General features: G+C 53.7%; 1 protein-coding gene across 1 annotated transcript; it reads left to right on the top strand.

Annotated features, from left to right (window-relative positions):
- Positions 1 to 1,332: 1,332 nt before the first annotated feature.
- LOC144948091 (uncharacterized) lies at positions 1,333 to 22,951 on the top strand. The gene is made up of 5 exons (XM_078877522.1): positions 1,333 to 1,481; positions 18,140 to 18,211; positions 18,959 to 19,025; positions 20,373 to 20,485; positions 22,821 to 22,951. Exons 2-5 carry the CDS (start codon positions 18,202 to 18,204, stop codon positions 22,949 to 22,951), a joined length of 321 nt encoding a protein of 106 aa, XP_078733648.1. The 5' UTR covers positions 1,333 to 1,481; positions 18,140 to 18,201.
- Positions 22,952 to 23,512: the final 561 nt, after the last annotated feature.

The raw sequence follows: 23,512 nt of genomic DNA, 5'->3' as shown, positions 1-23,512 counted from the left end.
TCTCAGGAACCCGCGAGCGAACAACACCGCCACTGTCGGAAAGCCCCCAACTTTACCTGCGTGCTTGGGTTCCGTATCCGGGCACTGTGCGGAACGCGTTACTTTGACCCTCACACCAGTCGTGGTGTTGTAAAGTCAGAATCTGTATTTATTTAGAGTGGAGGAATCCGATGAGCTTTGAAGCTCTTTGTCACAAATGTCCAGTATGGGCGGGTCAGCAAAGTGAGTATGCCAGTGGGCACCCAGCCTCTGTGTTGAACGGGTTCACGAATTTCCACTGCTGACTCAGAGCCACCAATGAAGATGAGCGTCACACCGTGCTGGTTGAGACGAGAGACAGTTGAAGTCGTTCACTTTGACTTTTCATAGTTTGCCTCTCTCATTCTGGAGAATGTGAACGGAACTTTGAGAGCGTCCCAATGCGGCACAATTGTTAGCTACACAATCACGGGTACACAGACAGGTCGTGATACAAACATGCAGCGGCACTTGCTCCATATGTTACAACAGGGAACCGGTTCAAAACGTGAATAAAAACGTGACTGCATCCTTTTACGAACAATTTTGTGTAATTACCGAAGCAAACCCAATCAGTAACAGGGAACCCAAAGTGTGATCCATACAAACTTGAGCTGCACATTACAGTATTTTTTAATTAACAAAAAATGCATCTCTAAAGACATTTACCAATTCCAAAGTAAAAGTAATTATTTGAAAATTTGAGGAATTATTAAATGCACTCACAACCCTTATACTGGATGATCCCTAATGCGCATCGATGTCATCTCTGTACAAACATGTAACTGCTGCTGCTAAAATATAAAACATCCTGCACTGTGCAGTGTTAACACAGCCATCATCACTCCACACTACACACACCATAACACCACAATGTAAACACACCCATTATCACACCACACTACACACACCATGTACCATACACCATACAGTGTAGACACAGCCATCACCACCCTACACACCATGTACCGCACAGTGTAAACACACCCAGAATCACACCTCACACACACACACCATGTACCACACAGTGTAAACACATCCATAATCACTCCACACTACACACACCATGTACCATACACCACACAGTGTAAGCACACCCATCATCAAACCCAAAAACTTCGTCAATGATGCTTCCTTAAAATAAAATATATAATAGGCGACATTTCGGGCAATGTCCCTTCACTGCACAAACACCACCAGACCACGTGGCCAGCCCGGGTGCTGCCCCCGCCCCGCGTCCCAGCCTGGAAAGCCCCTGGTAGGGAGCCAAGCGAAGTGAAACTCCCCGCCCCCCTCGCACCTACCCGCCTCACTGGGCGAGAGAGGCTAATTCAGTGGTGAGGATAGAAGCGGAGAGCGAGCCAGAGCTCAGGAGAGAGTCGCCCGCATTGAGCTCATCGCTGCGTCGCCTGCAGACGCCGGGACAGGAGCAGCAGGAGCCGCTGCTGTTGCTGCTGAGAGAGGTGAGAGAGCTCTGAGTCGTCCCAGGTCGGGGTTGACCGAATCGTCAAACCTGGTGACAGCTTGTGCGCTGCGCGACTTTGAGATCTGCGTCTGAATCGTTGGGGCAGGAAGAGCTCCACTGGAACTCTTAGCGTTGACATTCGGGAAGGTAACGCATCTCACACAACCAGTACCTCTCTCACACAACCAGTACCTCTCTCACACAACCAGTACCTCTCTCACACAACCAGTACCTCTCTCACACAACCAGTACCTCTCACACACAACCAGTACCTCTCTCACACAACCAGTACCTCTCTCACACAACCAGTACCTCTCTCTCACAACCAGTACTTCTCTCACAGCCTCGTATCGGTGATTACTCGCTCGTTGCTATTCTCGTGGTGATGTCGAAGTCAACACTGACGCCAGGTGAGAGACGGGAGGGCTCAGAGAGCAGGACGAGCTGGGGCAGTGCTTCGTCTCCGCGCCACAGGCGGGCGGCTCGCTCTGGCCGGGCTCCGCGCTCGCTCCCGTGCGAGAGAACGCGCCTCGTCCTCTCGCTTCTCTCTCCGTCGCCAACGTTCGGACAAATCGCCAGGGCGATGTCTCTCAGCCTTTTCATCAACACGGGGGTCTGGCTCATGGCCTATGGGTGGTCATTATGTGGTCAAACCTGCTGACAGTGCCGACTCAGTTATAACTGTGTCGCGATTGTTAACCTTGTGGCCTTTATTTATCCAATGAGACTCTTGCTGTGTTTAGTAAGAGAGGCCTGGGGGTGTCTGTAGTTAGGTATGGAGGCTGTTGTACAAGTTTGGTGATTTAGACGAGGTCGTTGTAATACTGAGAGGTTCGCTGCGATGGTTTCCTCTCTCGAGAATGACGTCAGGGCTGGGTCTTTAACGTCCACGCGAGAGTAGACCACGCTGGGGTGGTCGCGCCTACGTTGAGCTCGGCAAGAGGAGCGTGGAGTGGGCGTCGGAGAGGCCGAGAGGGAACTCTGCTGAGGCCGCGCGCCTCCCAGGGAGGAGCCCCGAGGGCGGCGCAGCGCGGGGCGCGCGGTGGCCGCCTCAGTGGGGAACGGAAGCGGCAGCGGCGCCCTCGGGGCGCGGGAGCTCCACGTGGTGGGGACAGACTCGGCCCCGTCCATACCAATGCGGAATTTCCGTCACTGACTCAGGGTTGTAAACAGGAGATAAGAACCGCGTCAATGCTCAGTTGAGCAGGAATCACTTGAGTTTACTGTTAATAATCGTAAAATATGTAAGAGTCCAGTCAACCCTCGCTTTGCGCGAATTCTGGATTCACGAGTTTCGCATATTCGCGAGTGAATCAATGTAAACTAATTCCCTCTTCGCGACCTGCCCGACTGCAATGTTCGCGAGTGAACGTGCCAGACCACCGACAGCAGGGAGGTGACATCTGAAACTGTCTGGGAAGATTGGCTCGCCTCCTCGGTTGCCCGCTTTGTCCGCGGTCTCACAGAGATCCCGCTCTGAACAACTCGCTGCTGTGCATTTTACTTAGGGGTCGGCACGGTTTGAACCGACTCAAACTGGTTTCAAATTGAGCAATCCAAACCAAACCAGCGACGACTGAACCAAACCAAACCAAAACCAAACCAAACTAAGCTAAACCAAACCTCTTAAGTTGGCTTGAACCAAACTAGTTTGAGCCGGTTCCACCCTGTCCGAGCCAAACCGAGTCGGTTTTCGTAGCCCCAAACCAAACCGAACCAGTTCAAACAGAGCCAAACCAAACCGATTTGGTTCGGTTCAAACCGCGGTTTGGTGGTTTGAGCCAAACCGTGCCGACCCCTAATTTTACTTCATACATCCAGTCGACTGGTTTGTACATGTTGGTGCAAGCGAGTCGACTTTGAGGTCCAGTAAATATAACGCAAATGCAATTTGGAAAATCGTTGCTGCTAGCGCTCCCCAAATGATAACTGTGCATTGTTACTAAACACCGGCATCGCCAGAGGAGTCATCCTACTGAATTCACCACCATCACCACCACCACCTCCATCGTGGGCAAATTATCGTCATCAAATTACCGTCATCAAAGGTAACATATTGTAATATATTATTTATTGTAGTAATTGTTATTCAACATTTACCATCCCCCCCATGTTCACTCGTACCAGGAACGTAACCCATTAAATTTGGGTAGGTAGTGATTTATGGATATGAAAAATTGGAATGTGATTGGCATTGGGATGCCAGAAGATATTTGGTGCATTCCCTTCAACGGTGTTTGGCACGTGGGGAAAAAAACTCTAAGACTCGGAGTAATTGCGTGAATATAAGGAGGTTCCACACAAAATCTGCACAGATAGATTAAATAATTAATGTCTGTACTGCCATCTCCTGGACAGTTTACAGATCAAGCCTACAACACATGGTATCCCCAGGTATTCACCCAAAGTAGGAACCAGGATCAACCCTGACTGACTTCGAAAATTGATGCAGGGAGGTCCGGTCATGAGTAGTGCGATTCGATGGGAGTCGCAAGACCGAGTTTCTGTCGCGAGAACACGGCGCCAGCGTTCACTCAAAACGTGTGCATTAGGATTGATTCATTAAGCCTCCTGTGTCGAGTTCAATATAATGCACACACGCATTACTTATTGTAGGCATTCTATTCACATTTACTCCCCTAAATTTATATTTTACCAGGTAATGCCCAGTGGGCTCTATAGTTCTTTTTCAGAAGCGACCTGACCTCAAATGATAGTTCAACAAGGTGGCTTATGATGTGGAAATTTATAGCAGCCAAATACTATTCTAGATTTGAAGCTTTCGTGACTGCAAGGATTCATACTCTTAGGTTTTTTCGGTAAAGTCACGTAGGTAAAAAGAGAAAAAATCCACACGACCATGGGAAGAACACGCAAACTTCCAATATACAGGCGTTAGGGTCAGGATCGAGCTCACAACCTCCTTTATACCAGGCGAGTTAGCATCTCGCCACCGTGGGGCCATTTTTATACGCTTTTATTTAACTCACACTGTTGTTGTCGTCGTCGTTGTATCCTCAAATCTTGTAACTCTATTTTAACCCACTTACCAATGTCGTATCGACTGCAAACTCGGTATACTTATGTCATACTAATGCCAATACTTTATTCTATCATAAAAAATATATTTTTAAACATTCTTTTTGATATGTTATGTTTTTGCTTGCGTCTAATTGTCCACGGTCAACTGACGTTGGCTGTAATTGGCCATGGTCCCTTACGTTATGGCAAGCTTCGGGGCCACTTCCTGGAGTCGTGGAGTTCTGCCATTACTAGTACATTTCATAAAAGCGTGTTTTTAAAAAAGTGTTATTAATATTAATTATTTATTCTCCATTGTAAAAGAAATGTCCACCTTAAACCCCGTGAGTGCTGCTTGTCGTGAGCCCTAATTGGGTTGGGCATCTGGGGGAGGGAGAGAGAGTGCTGGTAGGGCTGTGCGTGCTGATGGTTGGTAGAGCTGAGGGGTAAACCTGGGTTGGTAACGAGAGGCAGTGTTGAGTGAGTTGATGGGCTGTGAAGGGAGGGATATCGGTCTGGGGTCAGGCAGGAGCAGATGGAGTCTTGGGAAAGGGCCTGGACTGTGAAATGACACAAGGGAGACGATCTGTGTCACTGACCCCAACAACAGTCCGGCCTCTAATCCCAAACCTGGCTCTGGTCCCAGCCCCATGTGAACCACTGAGATGACACGTGGACAGCTGGTGCTACCAGTCTTTAATTATACTACACTGTGTATCTGTACCAACATATTTGTACACAAGTACATTCTGGAGTCCATGTTGGTCATGGGTGTTGTTTGACGATACTTCACCACGCTGGTCAATGTTGGTTGGTTCAGGAGCTTGGGGTTGTGGGGAGCAGGACACAGCAGGGAGTGTGGTTGGGCTGCAGGGCGCCTCTGAGTGCCGGGCTTCTCAAGAACCCGCGAGCGAACAACATTGAACTTTACCTGCGTGCCTGAGTTCCATATGCGGGCACTGTATGGAACGCGTTACTTTGACCCTCACACCAACCGTGGTGTTGTAGAGGAGGTAGCGTGCTGTGGGCACCCAGACTCTGTTGAATAGATTCACGCCCTGCTTTGGTAACGTCAAGCAAAGCACCAACACGTTGTTACACAAGGCAGCCGTGGTGGCCTGATAATAGCGTTTCTTCTTTTGGAATTATATGTAGCCTCTCATTCGCAGTGGGTTTGTTATGGAGACTGGCTCCCACCATGGGAATGTGGAATTTCCACTCTTGGCTCAGGGCCACCAATGGAGATGAGCGCCACACCGTGGCGTGAAAGAGACGTGAAGCTACAGGGCCTAGTTGTGCGTTAATTAAAATTAATTATTCAGATCCACAGTGTTGCATTGCGATCGAGTGTGAATACAGACTGCGTCTAAACACAGCGGTGTACTGGGACAAACACCATGAAGTGACTGGTGGCAGTGGTGAACAACACAGATCACACCGCTCAACACCTTGGCCAGCACTGAGATTTGTGGTCAAGCATCCCCCATGGCCCACTGGGTATGGAGAGGCTTTAGTAGTAGACAGATTGTGTTTATTAGTAATAGACGGACACATTAGAACCAGTACCTCTGTCACACAACCAGTACCTCTCACATAACTAGTACCTCTCTCACACAACCAGTACCTCACTCGCACAACCAGTACCTCTCTCACAGCCTCGTATTGGTGATTACTCGGTCGTTGTTATTATCGTGGTGAAGTCACCACTGAAGCTCGGTGAGAGACGGGAGGGCTTAGAGCAGCATGACGAGCTGAGGCAGTGCATGATTAGTTTAAAGGAAGTTAAATACTGTCTGCAGATGTAAACATTGGTGTACACACAGACCTGACTCGTATCAAACCTTAACTCAGTAACAGGACCCTGCAGGGTGGGCTTGTAGGAATAATACTAATACCGGTAAAGGGATGTCGACCGCACACACACGCGCACACGCACATACGCGCACACACGCACATACACGTACACACGCACACACACACACACCGCACGCACACACACACACGTACACACACATGCACGCACGCACACGCACACGTAATGAAGTTGTGTTGCTACGCTTCCAGTTCGCCGTGATCAACGATCCGAAGCCCAATAGCGCCAATTCATCACGCCGCTCGAGTGGGCCGGACACGCATACACGCACGCACACACACGCACACAGTCACACATATACACACACGCACGCACACACGCACACAGACACGCACACACACGCGCATACACACGCACACACACACACGCGCATACACACGCACACACACACGCACACACATACACACACGCACGCACGCGCACACACACACGCACCTCTCACCTGCAAGGCAGCGGTCGCCGCTTCTCCCACATCTCTCGTCGCGGCAGCTGTAATGATGGTGCAAGTTTGTTTTTATCATCAATTCCTCCTCCACCCCTCCCCGCCACTGTTCACCCACCAGAATAAATGAGTTCGCCCATAGTCAGTCGATCAAAAAGTTTCGCCGTGAGGCGCCGGAAGCGACGGCCATCTTGTTTAATTCACAGATCGCAGGGGGAGCGGGCGGCCATCTTGTCGGACAGGGTCATGCCAAGTGTTTGCAGTAGGGGGCGATGTTGATACACGGACGGACGGATGGACGGACGCATTAATCTATTGGTGGTCTGGTCCACTTCGTTCCTACCAGTAACAGGACCCTGCGGGGTGGGCTGGTAGGAATAATACTTAGTACCGGTGCAGGGATATCGACCGGGTATAGAGGAGTTAAAGAAAAAATTACTGTATTCTAGTGTAACGTTAATTAAAAGTGTTTGTTTTGACAAGAAACGCTGTGAGATTTAAAGACTCGTAGTCTTTCATTTCCAAACGATCACATCTGAGATTAATTGACCTTAGATGGGGAAACTCGAATGCATTTACTAGTATAAAGGTGAAATAAAATAGAGGGAATAAACGGCACCTTGGTGCATTTCATGTCGTCTACATAGAGTTGAATAGACGGGCGTTTGGCATATTCATATAACAGTACTACATTGAGCAGTGTTTGTTTGGCACTTCGAGTTTTTATTCGCGCGCACGACATGGATACCGATAACAACCACGACTTTGAAGACCCCAATGGTTGTCTGGACGCCCACGTTGAAAAGATGCTTGCTGAAACAGAGACCGCATTTGCTGCTGGAACCCTTTACAAACTCGCAGTGAAAAGCGTCGTTTCCATGGACCCAGAACCAACCGCAGTTGGTGCTGCTATAACGGTAGCATCGCCACCAAACATGCAGCCAGCAGCTAAATAATCAAAGATTGCAGCACAAGTAGAAATACTTGCGTGTGAATACGATGTAGTGAACACGACAGAGATGTAGTGAACACGGCAGAGATGTGGTGAACACGGCAGAGATGTGGTGAACACGGCAGAGATGTGGTGAACACGGCAGAGATGTGGTGAACACGGCAGAGATGTAGTGAACACGGCAGATGTAGTGAACACAGCAGATGTAGTGAACACAACAGATGTAGTGAACACGACAGAGATGTAGTGAACACGACAGAGATGTGGTGAACACGGCAGAGATGTGGTGAACACGACAGAGATGTGGTGAACACGGCAGAGATGTAGTGAACACGACAGAGATGTAGAGATGATAGTGAACACGACAGAGATATAGTGAACACGACAGAGATTTAGAGATGATAGTGAACACGGCAGAGATGTAGTGAACACAGCAGATGTAGTGAACACGGCAGAGATGTGGTGAACACGACAGAGATGTGGTGAACACGGCAGAGATGTGGTGAACACGGCAGAGATGTAGTGAACACGACAGAGATATAGTGAACACGACAGAGATGTAGTGAACACGGTAGAACTATAAGCGAGTGAATAGCAGCAGCGACGAGGCCTCTCGCTGCCTCTGCTCTGCCGCTGCCGGGCTGCAGATTCAGCCGAGTCAGGCACCACTGCCAATATGCACAACAACAACAATAAACGTGCTGCGTTTCATCTCTGTGTTAATAAGCCTCCCGCACTAGGCCTCGCGAAGCCTGCCGCACTAGGCCTCGCGCCGTGCTTTTCGTGCACAAATAAGGCGATTAAATGTATCTCGTCTCTGTGTTAATAAATGTTTCTTGTCTCTGTGTTAAAAAAACGTGCTGCGTTTCAGTAAAGTAAATTTTTTTTAAATAAACGTGCTGCGTTTCATCTCTGTGTTAATAAGCCTGCCGCACTAGGCCTCGCGAAGCCTGCCGCACTAGGCCTCGCGCCGTGCTTTTCGTGCACAAATAAGGCGATTAAATGTATCTCGTCTCTGTGTTAATAAATGTTTCTTGTCTCTGTGTTATAAAAACGTGCTGCGTTTCAGTAAAGTAAATTTTTTTTAAATAAATGTGCTGCGTTTCATCTGTGTTAATAAGCCTGCCGCACTAGGCCTCGCGAAGCCTGCCGCACTAGGCCTCGCGCCGTGCTTTTCGTGCACAAATAAGGCGATTAAATGTATCTCGTCTCTGTGTTAATAAATGTTTCTTGTCTCTGTGTTAAAAAAACGTGCTGCGTTTCAGTAAAGTATTTTTTTAAATAAACGTGCTGCGTTTCAGTAAAGTAATTTTGAAGCGAAGTTTAAAGTTTTGCCGTGATGCGCCGGAAGCGACGGCCATCTTGTTTAATTCACAGATCGCAGGGGGAGCGGGCGGCCATCTTGTCGGACAGGGTCATGCCAAGTGTTTGCAGTAGGGGGCGATGTTGATACACGGACGGACGGACAAACGCGGACGGACGGACGGACACATGCGGACGGACGGACAAACGCGGACGGACGGACGGACACATTAATCTATTAGTGGTCTGGTCCACTTCGTTCCTACCAGTATAACCCAAACTCTGTCTCTAACCCTGACCATCACGCCATATATCTCACCCTAACTCTGTCTCTAACCCTGACCATCACGCCATCTATCACCCTAACTCTGTGTCTAACCCTGACTATCACACCATCTCTCACCCTAACTCTGTCTCTAACCCTGACCATCACGCCATCTCTCACCCTAACTCTGTCTCTAACCCTGACCATCACACCATATATCACCCTAACTCTGTGTGTAACCCCGTCTCTATCCGTATCTCCTTCTCTAAGCCGCCTTACTCAATGTAGAACCACACTGCAGTATGTAACCCTGACGGGGATCCCATGGAAGTGCGAGTCCCACTTCTCCACTGCTCAGTGCTTCTCGTGCCAGCACTGCTGCCTGTGCCACCACCACCACCACTATGGCGACTCAGCGGTGTGCGAGCAGCAGGCACAGGGAAGGGGTTCGCGTGAAGTGACCCCGAGCCAGCAGCGCCTGTGTAGAGCGGCAGCAGAAGCGGCGCCTGTGTAGAGCGACAGCAGCAGCGCCTGTGTAGAGCGGCAGCAGCAGCAGCAGCAGCGCCTGTGTAGAGCGGCAGCAGCAGCAGCGCCTGTGTAGAGCGGCAGCAGCAGCAGCAGCAGCGCCTGTGTAGAGCGGCGGCAGCAGCAGCGCCTGTGTAGAGCGGCAGCAGCAGCAGCAGCGCCTGTGTAGAGCGGCGGCAGCAGCAGCAGCGCCTGTGTAGAGCGGCGGCAGCAGCAGCAGCGCCTGTGTAGAGCGGCGGCAGCAACAGTAGCGCCTGTGTAGAGCGGCAGCAGCAGCGCCTGTGTAGAGCGGCAGCAGCAGCGCCTGTGTAGAGCGGCAGCAGCAGCAGCGCCTGTGTAGAGCAGCAGCAGCAGCGCCTGTGTAGAGCGGCAGCAGAAGCGGCGCCTGTGTAGAGCGACAGCAGCAGCGCCTGTGTAGAGCGGCAGCAGAAGCAGCGCCTGTGTAGAGCGGCAGCAGAAGCAGCGCCTGTGTAGAGCGACAGCAGAAACGGCGCCTGTGTAGAGCGGCAGCAGCAGCGCCTGTGTAGAGCGGCAGCAGAAGCAGCGCCTGTGTAGAGCGGCAGCAGAAGCGGCGCCTGTGTAGAGCGGCAGCAGCAGCGCCTGTGTAGAGCGGCAGCAGAAGCAGCGCCTGTGTAGAGCGACAGCAGCAGCGCCTGTGTAGAGCGGCAGCAGCAGCGCCTGTGTAGAGCGGCAGCAGCAGCAGCGCCTGTGTAGAGCGGCAGCAGCAGCAGCGCCTGTGTAGAGCGGCAGCAGAAGCAGCGCCTGTGTAGAGCGACAGCAGCAGCGCCTGTGTAGAGCGGCAGCAGAAGCGCCTGTGTAGAGCGGCAGCAGCAGCAGCGCCTGTGTAGAGCGGCGGCAGCAGCAGCAGCGCCTGTGTAGAGCGGCAGCAGCAGCAGCAGCGCCTGTGTAGAGCGGCAGCAGCAGCAGCGCCCGTGTAGAGCGGCAGCAGCAGCAGCAGCGCCCGTGTAGAGCGGCAGCAGCAGCAGCAGCGCCTGTGTAGAGCGACAGCAGCAGCGCCTGTGTAGAGCGGCAGCAGCAGCGCCTGTGTAGAGCGGCAGCAGCAGCAGCGCCTGTGTAGAGCGACAGCAGCAGCGCCTGTGTAGAGTGGCAGCAGCAGCAGCAGCGCCTGTGTAGAGCGGCAGCAGCAGCGCCTGTGTAGAGCAGCAGCAGCAGCGCCCGTGTAGAGCGGCAGCAGCAGCAGCAGCGCCTGTGTAGAGCGGCAGCAGCAGCAGCGCCTGTGTAGAGCGGCAGCAGCAGCAGCAGCGTCTGTGTAGAGCGGCAGCAGCAGCAGCAGCGTCTGTGTAGAGCGGCAGCAGCAGCAGCGCCTGTGTAGAGCGGCAGCAGCAGCGCCTGTGTAGAGCGGCAGCAGCAGCAGCAGCGCCTGTGTAGAGCGGCAGCAGCAGCGCCTGTGTAGAGCGGCAGCAGCAGCAGCAGCGCCCGTGTAGAGCGGCAGCAGCAGCAGCAGCGTCTGTGTAGAGCGGCAGCAGCAGCAGCGCCTGTGTAGAGCGGCAGCAGCAGCAGCGCCTGTGTAGAGCGGCAGCAGCAGCGCCTGTGTAGAGCGGCAGCAGCAGCAGCAGCGCCTGTGTAGAGCGGCAGCAGCAGCGCCTGTGTAGAGCAGCAGCAGCAGCGCCTGTGTAGAGCGGCAGCAGCAGCAGCAGCGCCTGTGTAGAGCGACAGCAGCAGCGCCTGTGTAGAGCGACAGCAGCAGCAGCAGCGCCCGTGTAGAGCGGCAGCAGCAGCAGCAGCGCCTGTGTAGAGCAGCAGCAGCAGCGCCTGTGTAGAGTGACAGCAGCAGCAGCAGCGCCCGTGTAGAGCGGCAGCAGCAGCAGCAGCGCCTGTGTAGAGCGACAGCAGCAGCAGCAGCGCCTGTGTAGAGCGGCAGCAGCAGCGCCTGTGTAGAGCGACAGCAGCAGCGTCTGTGTAGAGCGGCAGCAGCAGCAGCAGCAGCGCCTGTGTAGAGCGACAGCAGCAGCAGCAGCGCCTGTGTAGAGCGACAGCAGCAGCGCCTGTGTAGAGCGGCAGCAGCAGCGCCTGTGTAGAGCGACAGCAGCAGCGCCTGTGTAGAGCGACAGCAGCAGCGCCTGTGTAGAGCGACAGCAGCAGCGCCCGTGTAGAGCGGCAGCAGCAGCAGCGCCTGTGTAGAGCGACAGCAGCAGCAGCAGCGCCTGTGTAGAGCGACAGCAGCAGCGCCTGTGTAGAGCGGCAGCAGCAGCGCCTGTGTAGAGCGGCAGCAGCAGCAGCGCCTGTGTAGAGCGACAGCAGCAGCGTCTGTGTAGAGCGGCAGCAGCAGCAGCGCCTGTGTAGAGCGACAGCAGCAGCGTCTGTGTTGAGCGGCAGCAGCAGCGCCTGTGTAGAGCGGCAGCAGCAGCGCCTGTGTAGAGCGGCAGCAGCAGCGCCTGTGTAGAGCGACAGCAGCAGCGCCTGTGTAGAGCGGCAGCAGCAGCAGCGCCTGTGTAGAGCGACAGCAGCAGCGCCTGTGTAGAGCGACAGCAGCAGCGTCTGTGTAGAGCGGCAGCAGCAGCAGCGCCTGTGTAGAGCGACAGCAGCAGCGCCTGTGTAGAGCGGCAGCAGCAGCGCCTGTGTAGAGCGGCAGCAGCAGCGCCTGTGTAGAGCGGCAGCAGCAGCGCCTGTGTAGAGCGACAGCAGCAGCAGCGCCTGTGTAGAGCGACAGCAGCAGCGCCTGTGTAGAGCGACAGCAGCAGCGCCTGTGTAGAGCGGCAGCAGCAGCAGCAGCGCCTGTGTAGAGCGACAGCAGCAGCGCCTGTGTAGAGCGACAGCAGCAGCGCCCGTGTAGAGCGGCAGCAGCAGCAGCAGCGCCTGTGTAGAGCGACAGCAGCAGCAGCAGCGCCTGTGTAGAGCGACAGCAGCAGCGCCTGTGTAGAGCGGCAGCAGCAGCGCCTGTGTAGAGCGGCAGCAGCAGCAGCGCCTGTGTAGAGCGACAGCAGCAGCGCCTGTGTAGAGCGGCAGCAGCAGCAGCGCCTGTGTAGAGCGACAGCAGCAGCGTCTGTGTTGAGCGGCAGCAGCAGCGCCTGTGTAGAGCGGCAGCAGCAGCGCCTGTGTAGAGCGACAGCAGCAGCGCCTGTGTAGAGCGGCAGCAGCAGCGCCTGTGTAGAGCGACAGCAGCAGCGTCTGTGTAGAGCGGCAGCAGCAGCAGCGCCTGTGTAGAGCGACAGCAGCAGCGCCTGTGTAGAGCGGCAGCAGCAGCGCCTGTGTAGAGCGGCAGCAGCAGCGCCTGTGTAGAGCGGCAGCAGCAGCAGCGCCTGTGTAGAGCGACAGCAGCAGCGTCTGTGTAGAGCGGCAGCAGCAGCAGCGCCTGTGTAGAGCGACAGCAGCAGCGCCTGTGTAGAGCGGCAGCAGCAGCAGCAGCGCCTGTGTAGAGCGACAGCAGCAGCAGCAGCGCCTGTGTAGAGCGACAGCAGCAGCGCCTGTGTAGAGCGACAGCAGCAGCGCCTGTGTAGAGCGGCAGCAGCAGCGCCTGTGTAGAGCGACAGCAGCAGCGCCTGTGTAGAGCGACAGCAGCAGCGCCTGTGTAGAGCGACAGCAGCAGCGCCCGTGTAGAGCGGCAGCAGCAGCAGCAGCGCCTGTGTAGAGCGACAGCAGCAGCAGCAGCGCCTGTGTAGAGCGACAGCAGCAGCGCCTGTGTAGAGCGGCAGCAGCAGCGCCTGTGTAGAGCGGCAGCAGCAGCAGCGCCTGTGTAGAGCGACAGCAGCAGCGTCTGTGTAGAGCGGCAGCAGCAGCAGCGCCTGTGTAGAGCGACAGCAGCAGCGTCTGTGTTGAGCGGCAGCAGCAGCGCCTGTGTAGAGCGGCAGCAGCAGCGCCTGTGTAGAGCGGCAGCAGCAGCGCCTGTGTAGAGCGACAGCAGCAGCGCCTGTGTAGAGCGGCAGCAGCAGCAGCGCCTGTGTAGAGCGACAGCAGCAGCGCCTGTGTAGAGCGACAGCAGCAGCGTCTGTGTAGAGCGGCAGCAGCAGCAGCGCCTGTGTAGAGCGACAGCAGCAGCGCCTGTGTAGAGCGGCAGCAGCAGCGCCTGTGTAGAGCGGCAGCAGCAGCGCCTGTGTAGAGCGGCAGCAGCAGCGCCTGTGTAGAGCGGCAGCAGCAGCAGTGCCTGTGTAGAGCGACAGCAGCAGCGCCTGTGTAGAGCGACAGCAGCAGCGCCTGTGTAGAGCGACAGCAGCAGCGCCCGTGTAGAGCGGCAGCAGCAGCAGCAGCGCCTGTGTAGAGCGACAGCAGCAGCAGCAGCGCCTGTGTAGAGCGACAGCAGCAGCGCCTGTGTAGAGCGGCAGCAGCAGCGCCTGTGTAGAGCGGCAGCAGCAGCAGCGCCTGTGTAGAGCGACAGCAGCAGCGTCTGTGTTGAGCGGCAGCAGCAGCGCCTGTGTAGAGCGGCAGCAGCAGCGCCTGTGTAGAGCGACAGCAGCAGCGCCTGTGTAGAGCGGCAGCAGCAGCAGCGCCTGTGTAGAGCGACAGCAGCAGCGCCTGTGTAGAGCGACAGCAGCAGCGTCTGTGTAGAGCGGCAGCAGCAGCAGCGCCTGTGTAGAGCGACAGCAGCAGCGCCTGTGTAGAGCGGCAGCAGCAGCGCCTGTGTAGAGCGGCAGCAGCAGCGCCTGTGTAGAGCGGCAGCAGCAGCGCCTGTGTAGAGCGGCAGCAGCAGCAGCGCCTGTGTAGAGCGACAGCAGCAGCGTCTGTGTAGAGCGACAGCAGCAGCGTCTGTGTAGAGCGACAGCAGCAGCGCCTGTGTAGAGCGGCAGCAGCAGCGCCTGTGTAGAGCGACAGCAGCAGCGTCTGTGTAGAGCGGCAGCAGCAGCAGCGCCTGTGTAGAGCGACAGCAGCAGCGCCTGTGTAGAGCGGCAGCAGCAGCGCCTGTGTAGAGCGGCAGCAGCAGCAGCGCCTGTGTAGAGCGACAGCAGCAGCGCCTGTGTAGAGCGACAGCAGCAGCGTCTGTGTAGAGCGGCAGCAGCAGCAGCGCCTGTGTAGAGCGACAGCAGCAGCGCCTGTGTAGAGCGGCAGCAGCAGCAGCGCCTGTGTAGAGCGGCAGCAGCAGCAGCGCCTGTGTAGAGCGACAGCAGCAGCGCCTGTGTAGAGCGACAGCAGCAGCGTCTGTGTAGAGCGGCAGCAGCAGCAGCGCCTGTGTAGAGCGACAGCAGCAGCGCCTGTGTAGAGCGGCAGCAGCAGCGTCTGTGTAGAGCGGCAGCAGCAGCGTCTGTGTTGAGCGGCAGCAGCAGCGTCTGTGCTGAGCGGCAGCAGCAGCGCCTGTGTAGAGCGGCAGCAGCAGCGTCTGTGTAGAGCGGCAGCAGCAGCGTCTGTGTAGAGCGGCAGCAGCAGCGTCTGTGTTGAGCGGCAGCAGCAGCGCCTGTGTAGAGCGGCAGCAGCAGCGCCTGTGTAGAGCGACAGCAGCAGCGCCTGTGTAGAGCGACAGCAGCAGCGTCTGTGTAGAGCGACAGCAGCAGCGCCTGTGTAGAGCGACAGCAGCAGCGCCTGTGTAGAGCGACAGCAGCAGCGCCTGTGTAGAGCGACAGCAGCAGCGCCTGTGTAGAGCGACAGCAGCAGCGCCTGTGTAGAGCGACAGCAGCAGCGCCTGTGTAGAGCGACAGCAGCAGCGCCTGTGTAGAGCGACAGCAGCAGCGCCTGTGTAGAGCGACAGCAGCAGCGCCTGTGTAGAGCGACAGCAGCAGCCCGCGGAGGTCAGGGGTCAAAGGGCGAGGACACCACTCCTACGTACAGAGTCCCACGAGCGCGGCGTCTCCACCCTCACAGCAATACACACCAATCACGCACACGCTTCTCTCACTCGTAGAAAACCACACGACGCTGTTATCGATCCCTAATGATTTATTCCGAGTATATTCGAATTTACTCACGACGCGACCCATAGCTAAAGTCAGTGTGGAAACTATGCTCCCCCTCGTCAGTCCGAACTCGATTCACCCTGATCTCTTCCGAATCACTCTCACCAGGGATACTCACGCTCCTCACTATCTCTCTCTCTTCCGTACTCACGGTTTGCCTCGCACAGAGCTCCGGCGGGTCAGTCCTCGCTACACCACGACTCGTCACACGGACGTTCGAGTGGCGGGAGAGTCGACCGATCGCTGGCTTGGGCTGGACACCAACAAACTCTGCGCTCCCTCTATTCCCCTTTTATTCTCATTTACATCAAAGGGCCCGGTCGGTTAAATCCCGCGGCCGCCCTGGCCAATCAGGGGGCTCGCTCGTGAGGTCCCATTGTTTTCAATCGGTGCTTTCACCGACGTCCGTGTTCCCGGTTTACATATCAAAAGGGCGTCGTCGCTGATCCTAGGGGGTCCCTAGCCAATCAGAGAGTTTGCCTGTGCGGTCGTATCATTCGGACCGGTGCCCTCACAGACGTCTGCATATCGTGCTGTGTGTTTTCTCACCGTGGTGGCTGAGTAGCCCCGTCGTGACCATGTAATTACAAGCCAAGTCACGGCGCCGCGGTGCAATTTAGCCTCGGGGAAGTCTCGGCCAATTTCCTGGCCCCAGGAAACCGTGGAAGTTGGTCCCATGCGCGGGTTCCTGGGTGAAAACCTGGAGGCCAGGTGACTTCCCCTCGAGGCCCTATGTGGGGTGTGTGTGTGTGTTCATGTAGGGGGTGGTGAGGGAGCGTCGGCCACGCCGCTTTGTTGTGGTGGCTTTGCGGGTGCGGCGTCGGCAGAGCGGCCCCGCCGCTGTGGCATCACAAGGTCTATTGGTGATTTGAGTCGGTGTGGAAAATTCCCTGTATCTATAGCAGGGTCTACAATGTAAAGCGACAGTTTTGTTTAACATTTAAATTTAAGAAGCATTTGCCTTGGGAAATGTGCCTTACATTGCACGCGCATGTGGGCTCACACTGTACAGCACCATTCCTGTCTCAACAACAGAGCAACCAACTAAATTCGGTGATATCTTCAGTGTATCGGTAATACTCTAATGGTGACTGTAGCAATTATGTTCCCGTGGTCTTGATAACAGCACAGTCGGCCAGGTGGCCCAGCAGGAGAGTGCGTGGCTCACAGTCGGGAGGCTGCGAGTTCATCATCCATCTGGTGTCTATAAAATGAGTACCACTTTGTGGGGAAGTCAACCAGTGGTTGTCCTCTGGATAGACTCGCCCCCGCCATACTACCGTGACATTTACAACACTGGCTAAGGGCTATACACGGTATATGATAACCACCTGAATGCCCAGTTGAGCAGGCACATCACTGGAGGTTTGGCCTTCCACATATGGTCTGCAGTTGATTGGAAAGAGGTCAGGTAGTGATTGATGGATATGATGAACTGGAAATGGGATTGTCACCTGGTATTCCCAAGGCACCTGCTAACTGCTTCAGTCGCATCATCGCCTGCTACTCGCCAGGGCACAGCTCGGCCACAGCGACTGCTTCGCTACATTTCACTGCAGCCCCACGGTGATGGTGGATGGCTCTCCATCAGGTGACCCAGTGGCGTTTGTTTACTGGCCACACCCTGCTGATGGGACTCAGTGGAGGCGAACCGTGGCAGGACTGGCCTTGTCTAAGTGAATGCCATGGAGTTGAAGTTGTCATGATGGGCCCACTGGTTATTGGATTAGATGTTCTCACATTTCGCCCACGAAACCCTCTGCCTCTTTATTGTATTAAATAATAATTTACGGCAATCTACTTCCGGATGAAGCCTTTCCCATGCCATGTAGTTCATGAAGGATGTTTGACCATACGTCACCATTTAGATCAGTTCGGATTGGTTACGTGTGTAGGTCCAGGACTGATTTAGATATCACTCAGCACTGAAGTTACCCATGGTTGGGAATCGAACACAGGTTACCAGGTGCACAGCACAGCATGCACACCGTTGCACCACGGCACTACTTGTTTATTTTATTGTGATCCACAGCTCACTGAGATTGTGCATAAGCGTAGCTTAATGTGTTTGACATTCCGCCATTGGGCACGAATGATTTCATTAGTTAACGCATACATTATTAAATTATGTTGCTGTTAAACTCCCTTCGCCCTTCATTCTGTTCTCTACATCCCATTTATCCGCTATTACCAAGGGATCCACATTCATCCCTGTTACTGATTATTTTCGATAATTTACTGACAATTTGTGCTAAGAAACTTCCCAAACTCAGGATGCCAGTAACTCGAGACCTAAATTACCATCGTGATGGGGACGTTTTTCCACAGCTCTTCCTCACCCTCCCTTACTGAGCTCCCTCTCTGCTTCCCCACTCACTGATCTCCCTCTCTGTTCCCACAGCTGTCCCTCACTGAGCTCCCTCTCTGTTCCCACAGCGCTGTAAGGGGGGAGCGGTTCCACCGTTGACGGTGATACCGCGAGCTGAGCACGTGGAGCCATGGCTACAGGTTCGTACAGGAGCCGGGACCCGGGCTACACGAGCCCTGACCTCAGCACCTGGGTCATGGGTCACGGGGCTCAGCCTCCTCACCACAGCCCCATGCCTCTACCCTCTACATGCAGCATGTGAATCTGCAGCCTGTGTGCAGGGCCCTGTGTACACACATGGCCTGAGTACACAGCCCTGTGTACACGCATGGCCTGAGCACACAGCCCTGTGTACACGCATGGCCTTATGGTATAAACCTCGACACAGATATGGCCTTCTGTACGAGAAGCCATGGGACCACTCATATAAATCACATCGCTTAAAAATGTAATATATTTATGCTCAACATGCACGCAAGTTTTAGCTACTCCTCAAGAGAATGCGTGCGAGACCCTGCGTGCCGCGACTCTGCGGCTGTCGTGTTTAGCTCTCAGGGCCCGATCTGAACACCTCGAGTCTTGTAGCTGGAGCCTGGCTGGGACCCTCAGTCCCTTAGGCATGGGGATTGACAGTCGGTGCTGTGGCAGAGAACGCCACTCGCCATCGCAAGGTTGGAAGCTAAATCCTCATTGAAGAACGACTCAGCCCACTCTCTCTGTTCGCAAAATGAGTACTATTTTTATGGAAGCAAGTTGTTATGCTGCAGAGAGTATGGCATCTGCCATGGGAATGTGGAATTTCCACCATGCTCCTGGAAGCCAGTAAACGTGAGTCAATGGATTCGAGCATGACCCCAGTAATCCGGGTTGTGCTGTTCCTGTGACAGACAAGAGATTCAAGAAGAAGACAGAGCAGGTGCGGATTCTCCTGGACGACATGAAGAAGCTCTCTAGGTGAGAGGGATGTCTCCTCACCTGCAATGGGGTTCTCTGCTGCTTTACGTTTTAAGTACAGACAAGGAAGCCATGTTATCTCACTTCAATGGTTAGTGAGGAGTACAGCCGATACATGAATCCCAAACGACTTCTCTTAGTGCAAAGGCCGAGGCAGGGGACGTGGAGAGACCTAGGGGAGGTGCGGTGACACTGGGGGAGGCACAAGGGACATACAATAAACAGAGAGAAAAGTGTGGACATGAGTGTTAGAGGGACTTTGAGAGATACACGGGCAAGGGGACACAGTGAGAGCCATGGATACGTGCCAACAGTGGGAGACACGGGGGAGGTAATGGGATGCATGCAGTGTTACGGAGACAGGGAATTGAGGCCATGGAATAAAAACAGGGAGAAGGAAAAGATAGGAGAGAGATGGGTTTATCTTTAGATGTTTCCAGACAATTTATGAGCACCTGGAGAAACCCATACTATCACCGTATAGATGGAAACAGATGTTACTTAGTCCACTTCGTGTACCGCTGTCTCCTTGCAAGCCAGGGTATGCCACCTCGACGCACACGGGAAATACGTTTCGCAACATGTGTGCGATCCACCAATCCTCGTCTCCAGTGCTCGATTACAGACCACGTGCATAGCCTCCATCGCCCGGCTGAGAGAGGTGAGAAAGAGAAGAGAGGGATTCGCAGGGAGAATAGAGAGAGATGAGTGAGCGAAAGAGATGCAGGGAGACTCCTGAGCAGTGCAGGTAACTGGTGGCTCGCTGTGTGCTCCGGGTGGCGCTGGGCGAGGAGGGCTCCTCGTAGCCACCCTGCGTGGCCCCGTGGCACACGCCGCCTGCTGCACAGTGGATGGTAAAGATCCCGTGGCGTCATTCACAAGAGTTGGCCATTATATGCTGGCATCGTGGTCAAACTTTTCAAAATTTTAAACAATTACAGAACCCGCAAAATACTCCATTGGAATGTACGGTACATCAATTATTGCCACCTACTGCTAAAACCTGGCAGGTCCCTCCTCAGCATAGTTATGATACTCAGGGAGGCTTCCTGAGAAAACAAGCATAATGATAATCATACTATCTACTAGTTACAGTATTTTATTTTTCATTGCATCAATTTTGTTTTTACAGTGTGACTAGAAACATTTAATTGAACATTCACATAGTGTGTGGGCAGATCTAATAGTCCATGATCTAACACATCGATCTGCAAACATATCAAACAAATTTACAATATTCTGCATAAACATCCATGACATTTATATCGATTACATTTGTGTATTAGCATTTTGTTTAATTTAAAAATGAAGTAACTCGAATCCTCAACTGTACCCTCTGTTTTCCAGGTTTGACAATTCCACCGTCCCAACCCTGCTGAGGATGGTTGGCATCTTTGATCCATACAACGTGGACGAGCGACAGGCCCTCCCAAGAGCCTTCCACAAGGAGGGGGGTGTAGGTGGGTGCTGCTCCTCACTGCACGCCACAGCGATTGCACTGCAACGATAAACTCTCCATCTCCCTGATGGACCTGGCTGTGCGCATTGCAGTGCACAAGCCTCCAATTACTGGGACATGTGTGGTCCCAGCGCCTCAGTGCCACCGCTAAGCATCAGGGCCCCGCTACCCTGGTTAGGGAACTGAGCTACCCGACCCAGCGCTCGGCCTGCAGGAGCTGTGGCCTTGAAGTGGCCTCGCCACTTCAAGGCCCCATGCTGGGCTAGTAGTGATGCTCACCCAGCGTCTGATTATAAACAGCTGCTCGAAGATTCCGTTTGTGGAAGGTGCGAGCTGTGTAGCAGGTGTGTGTCTTGCGATGAGAGAGTTGTTGGGTGTGAGTGTGACAGTTCCTGTTCAACATTATCCCAGAGCCTAGAGGATGGAGATCGCAGCTCTCAAGCAGAGCCCACCCAGAAGGGTAGAACTACCGAGACGCGCATCTCCTGCTCCTCACTGCTCCTGAGTGTATCTCCTGGATGGCACAGAACCCCGTAGGACACGTGATACATTAGGGCTCAATGCATTTGTGTCTGGACGAGTTCCTCCACGGCTTTGAGAAGCCCAGTGCTGCAGGAGATTCCCCTCGTGTACCCCACCCAGAATCAGGCTGTGTGCGCTGTGCCCGTGTGGTTCGCTGTGGCACATTCACCACTGGGCGATCCTCTTGAGTGAGAGCCGTTCACTTAGCTCATGAATCGGGCCTCGTGGCATCTCCATGGCTGAGCCTGGCACAGGGATCATCGCCGCGTTTGGGTCAGGGCAACCTCTGTGCAGCTTTAGAGGGTTAGAGGGGCTGCTGCTGTTGTCTGCCCGCCCCCCCGCCCTATTGTTGTGCCCCTGCCCCATTTTCACTCACCCTGCATTAGTCCTGCTGTGCTGCTGCCTCTCCCCCACTCACCCTGCCAGATGTTAACAACGCCTGGTATACAGGAGGTTGTGGGTTCTATCCCAACCCTGACACCTGCATATTTGGAGTTTGCATATTCTCTCAGTGGTTGCGTGGATTTTTCTCCAGGTCCTCCGCCTCCTGGTTTTTCCTCCACATTTAGAAACAAGCTTTGATAGTATTTGGCTGCTACAAATTATCCACATGATAAGCCACTTCGTTGAGCTATCGTTTGTTACCAGGTCGTTTACCTGGTAAAAAAGTTTCATACAGGCAGTCCTCGACGTACCAACGCCCGACTTACGAACACCCGCACTTACTAATCATCTTCCATGAAACATTAGTTTTTTTAACATTGACTTAAAACGCGAACTCTTACTTGTAGACTGAACCGCAACACTATTTTGTTCAGCTGAGCGATCTTCTGCGAGATATAATGAGTCAACCTCGTGGTGTGCTCTAGTGTTTGTATGTGGGCATTAAACTAAGTAAATGACTGTGTTCAGACTTATGAACGGTACCCAGGAACTAATTGTGTTCGTAAGTCAAGGACTTTTTATAGTTTAGTTTAAGTGTCGCTGCTTTTTCCCATTCACCCACCTTAAACCTGCAGTGTCTCTGCCTCTCACCACTCACCCTGTATTAGCCCTGCAGTATCACTGCCTATCTCCACACTGAGTGCAGAGAGAGCCATGTGGACCAGGTTCGGTGTGAGCTGTAAGCCTTCTTTATTCACATTATGGGGGTTGATTATCAACTTGTCAATGTCTGTGTCCAGGTTGGTGAGTCAGTGGGTGGCTTTAGGAGTAGCCCCGGGAACATCTGAAATGTCTCCCAGCGAATGATCGGGCAGTGATGTATGATGTGGTCCATGGTTTGACAATGGTGACCCCAATCGCACTCTGGACGATTCTTCACGGCCATGCAATGTTAGCACGTTTGGCTACGAACGGTGCCATAGAAGGTCAACATACATACAATGCAGGTGACTGCAGGGTGAAGTAAAACCAGGAGGGTGTGAGAGCAAAGTGAACGCGGCTGAGTGTTGCACAGCCACAGCCCCTGCATCAGCTCAGGGGCTGCGGCTTCTCTATACACAGTCACGGACAGTCTCGCTAGAGTCACGTGGTCGATAGCACACGTGCACTGTCAGCTGTGCTCATGAGGCGAGTTCATGCTGTTGTTGTCTCATAATTTTCACCAAATGTAAAAGGTTTCACGAGGAACAGCAAAAGAAGACTGCCATTTGCTGCAAGGTCTTCATTTATTGCACAACAAAGCGAATGTGTATAGACGAATCACAAATGTTAATTGTTAACCTAGATGACCCTGTGTAATGTTTCACATGATTGAGATATGAATACTGTGCAAAATTTTGAGTTATCTAACGACTCTCGTCGTCTCTCAGAGCTGTTCATGAAGATGCTGACGTCCATCTCACCGGACGCCTCCAACGTCTCGGACTCCATGCAGAGACCCATGGAGTGGAGTGTGTTCAATGTGCTGAATTATGTTACAACCCCAGAGCCGAGTGAGTAACACACCACACCGGGGATTCCCATGAACCATACCGCACCCACACTGAATACTGACAAAGTTAGTACAGACGCAGTGTGGGTACTGACACGGTGTGAGGACTGACACACAGAGGACTAATACATAGGGTGAGGACTGACATGGTGAGTGCTGACACAGTAGAGGCTCACAGTGAGAGTACTGACACAGAGTGAGGACTCAGACACTGACAGAGAGTACTGAAACATGACTACTGACACTGTGTATTGACACAGAGTAAGTACTGATAGTGAGTACTGACACATTAATAACAGTGAGTACTGACACAGTGATAGTACTGACACACACTGAGGAATTTACACACATTGGGTGCTGACACAGTAAGCATGAGTACTGTGTCAGCACCCAATGTGTGTCCTGGCACATACATAGTGAGTACTAGCACATACACAGTGAGTACTGACACACAGTGAGAGTATTTCTTCCATTCTAATTCTTCTCGACCTTTCCTCCACCTCTGACGCTGTTGACCACCCCACTCTTCTCTCCACTCTCTGACCTCGGCGTCTCTGGCACCCCCTCTCC

The sequence above is a fragment of the Lampetra fluviatilis genome, chromosome 3, assembly GCF_964198595.1.
Source record: "Lampetra fluviatilis chromosome 3, kcLamFluv1.1, whole genome shotgun sequence".
Lineage (NCBI taxonomy): Eukaryota > Metazoa > Chordata > Hyperoartia > Petromyzontiformes > Petromyzontidae > Lampetra > Lampetra fluviatilis.
The sequence above is the reverse complement of the archived record's forward strand: the minus strand, read 5'-3'. Positions and strand labels throughout refer to the sequence as shown.

Coding starts and splice junctions, on each gene's coding strand:
- LOC144948091 (XM_078877522.1), top strand. Junction 19,026..20,372: donor GACATGAAGAAGCTCTCTAG/GTGAGAGGGATG, acceptor TCTGTTTTCCAG/GTTTGACAATTCCACCGTCC. Junction 20,486..22,820: donor CCACAAGGAGGGGGGTGTAG/GTGGGTGCTGCT, acceptor GTCGTCTCTCAG/AGCTGTTCATGAAGATGCTG.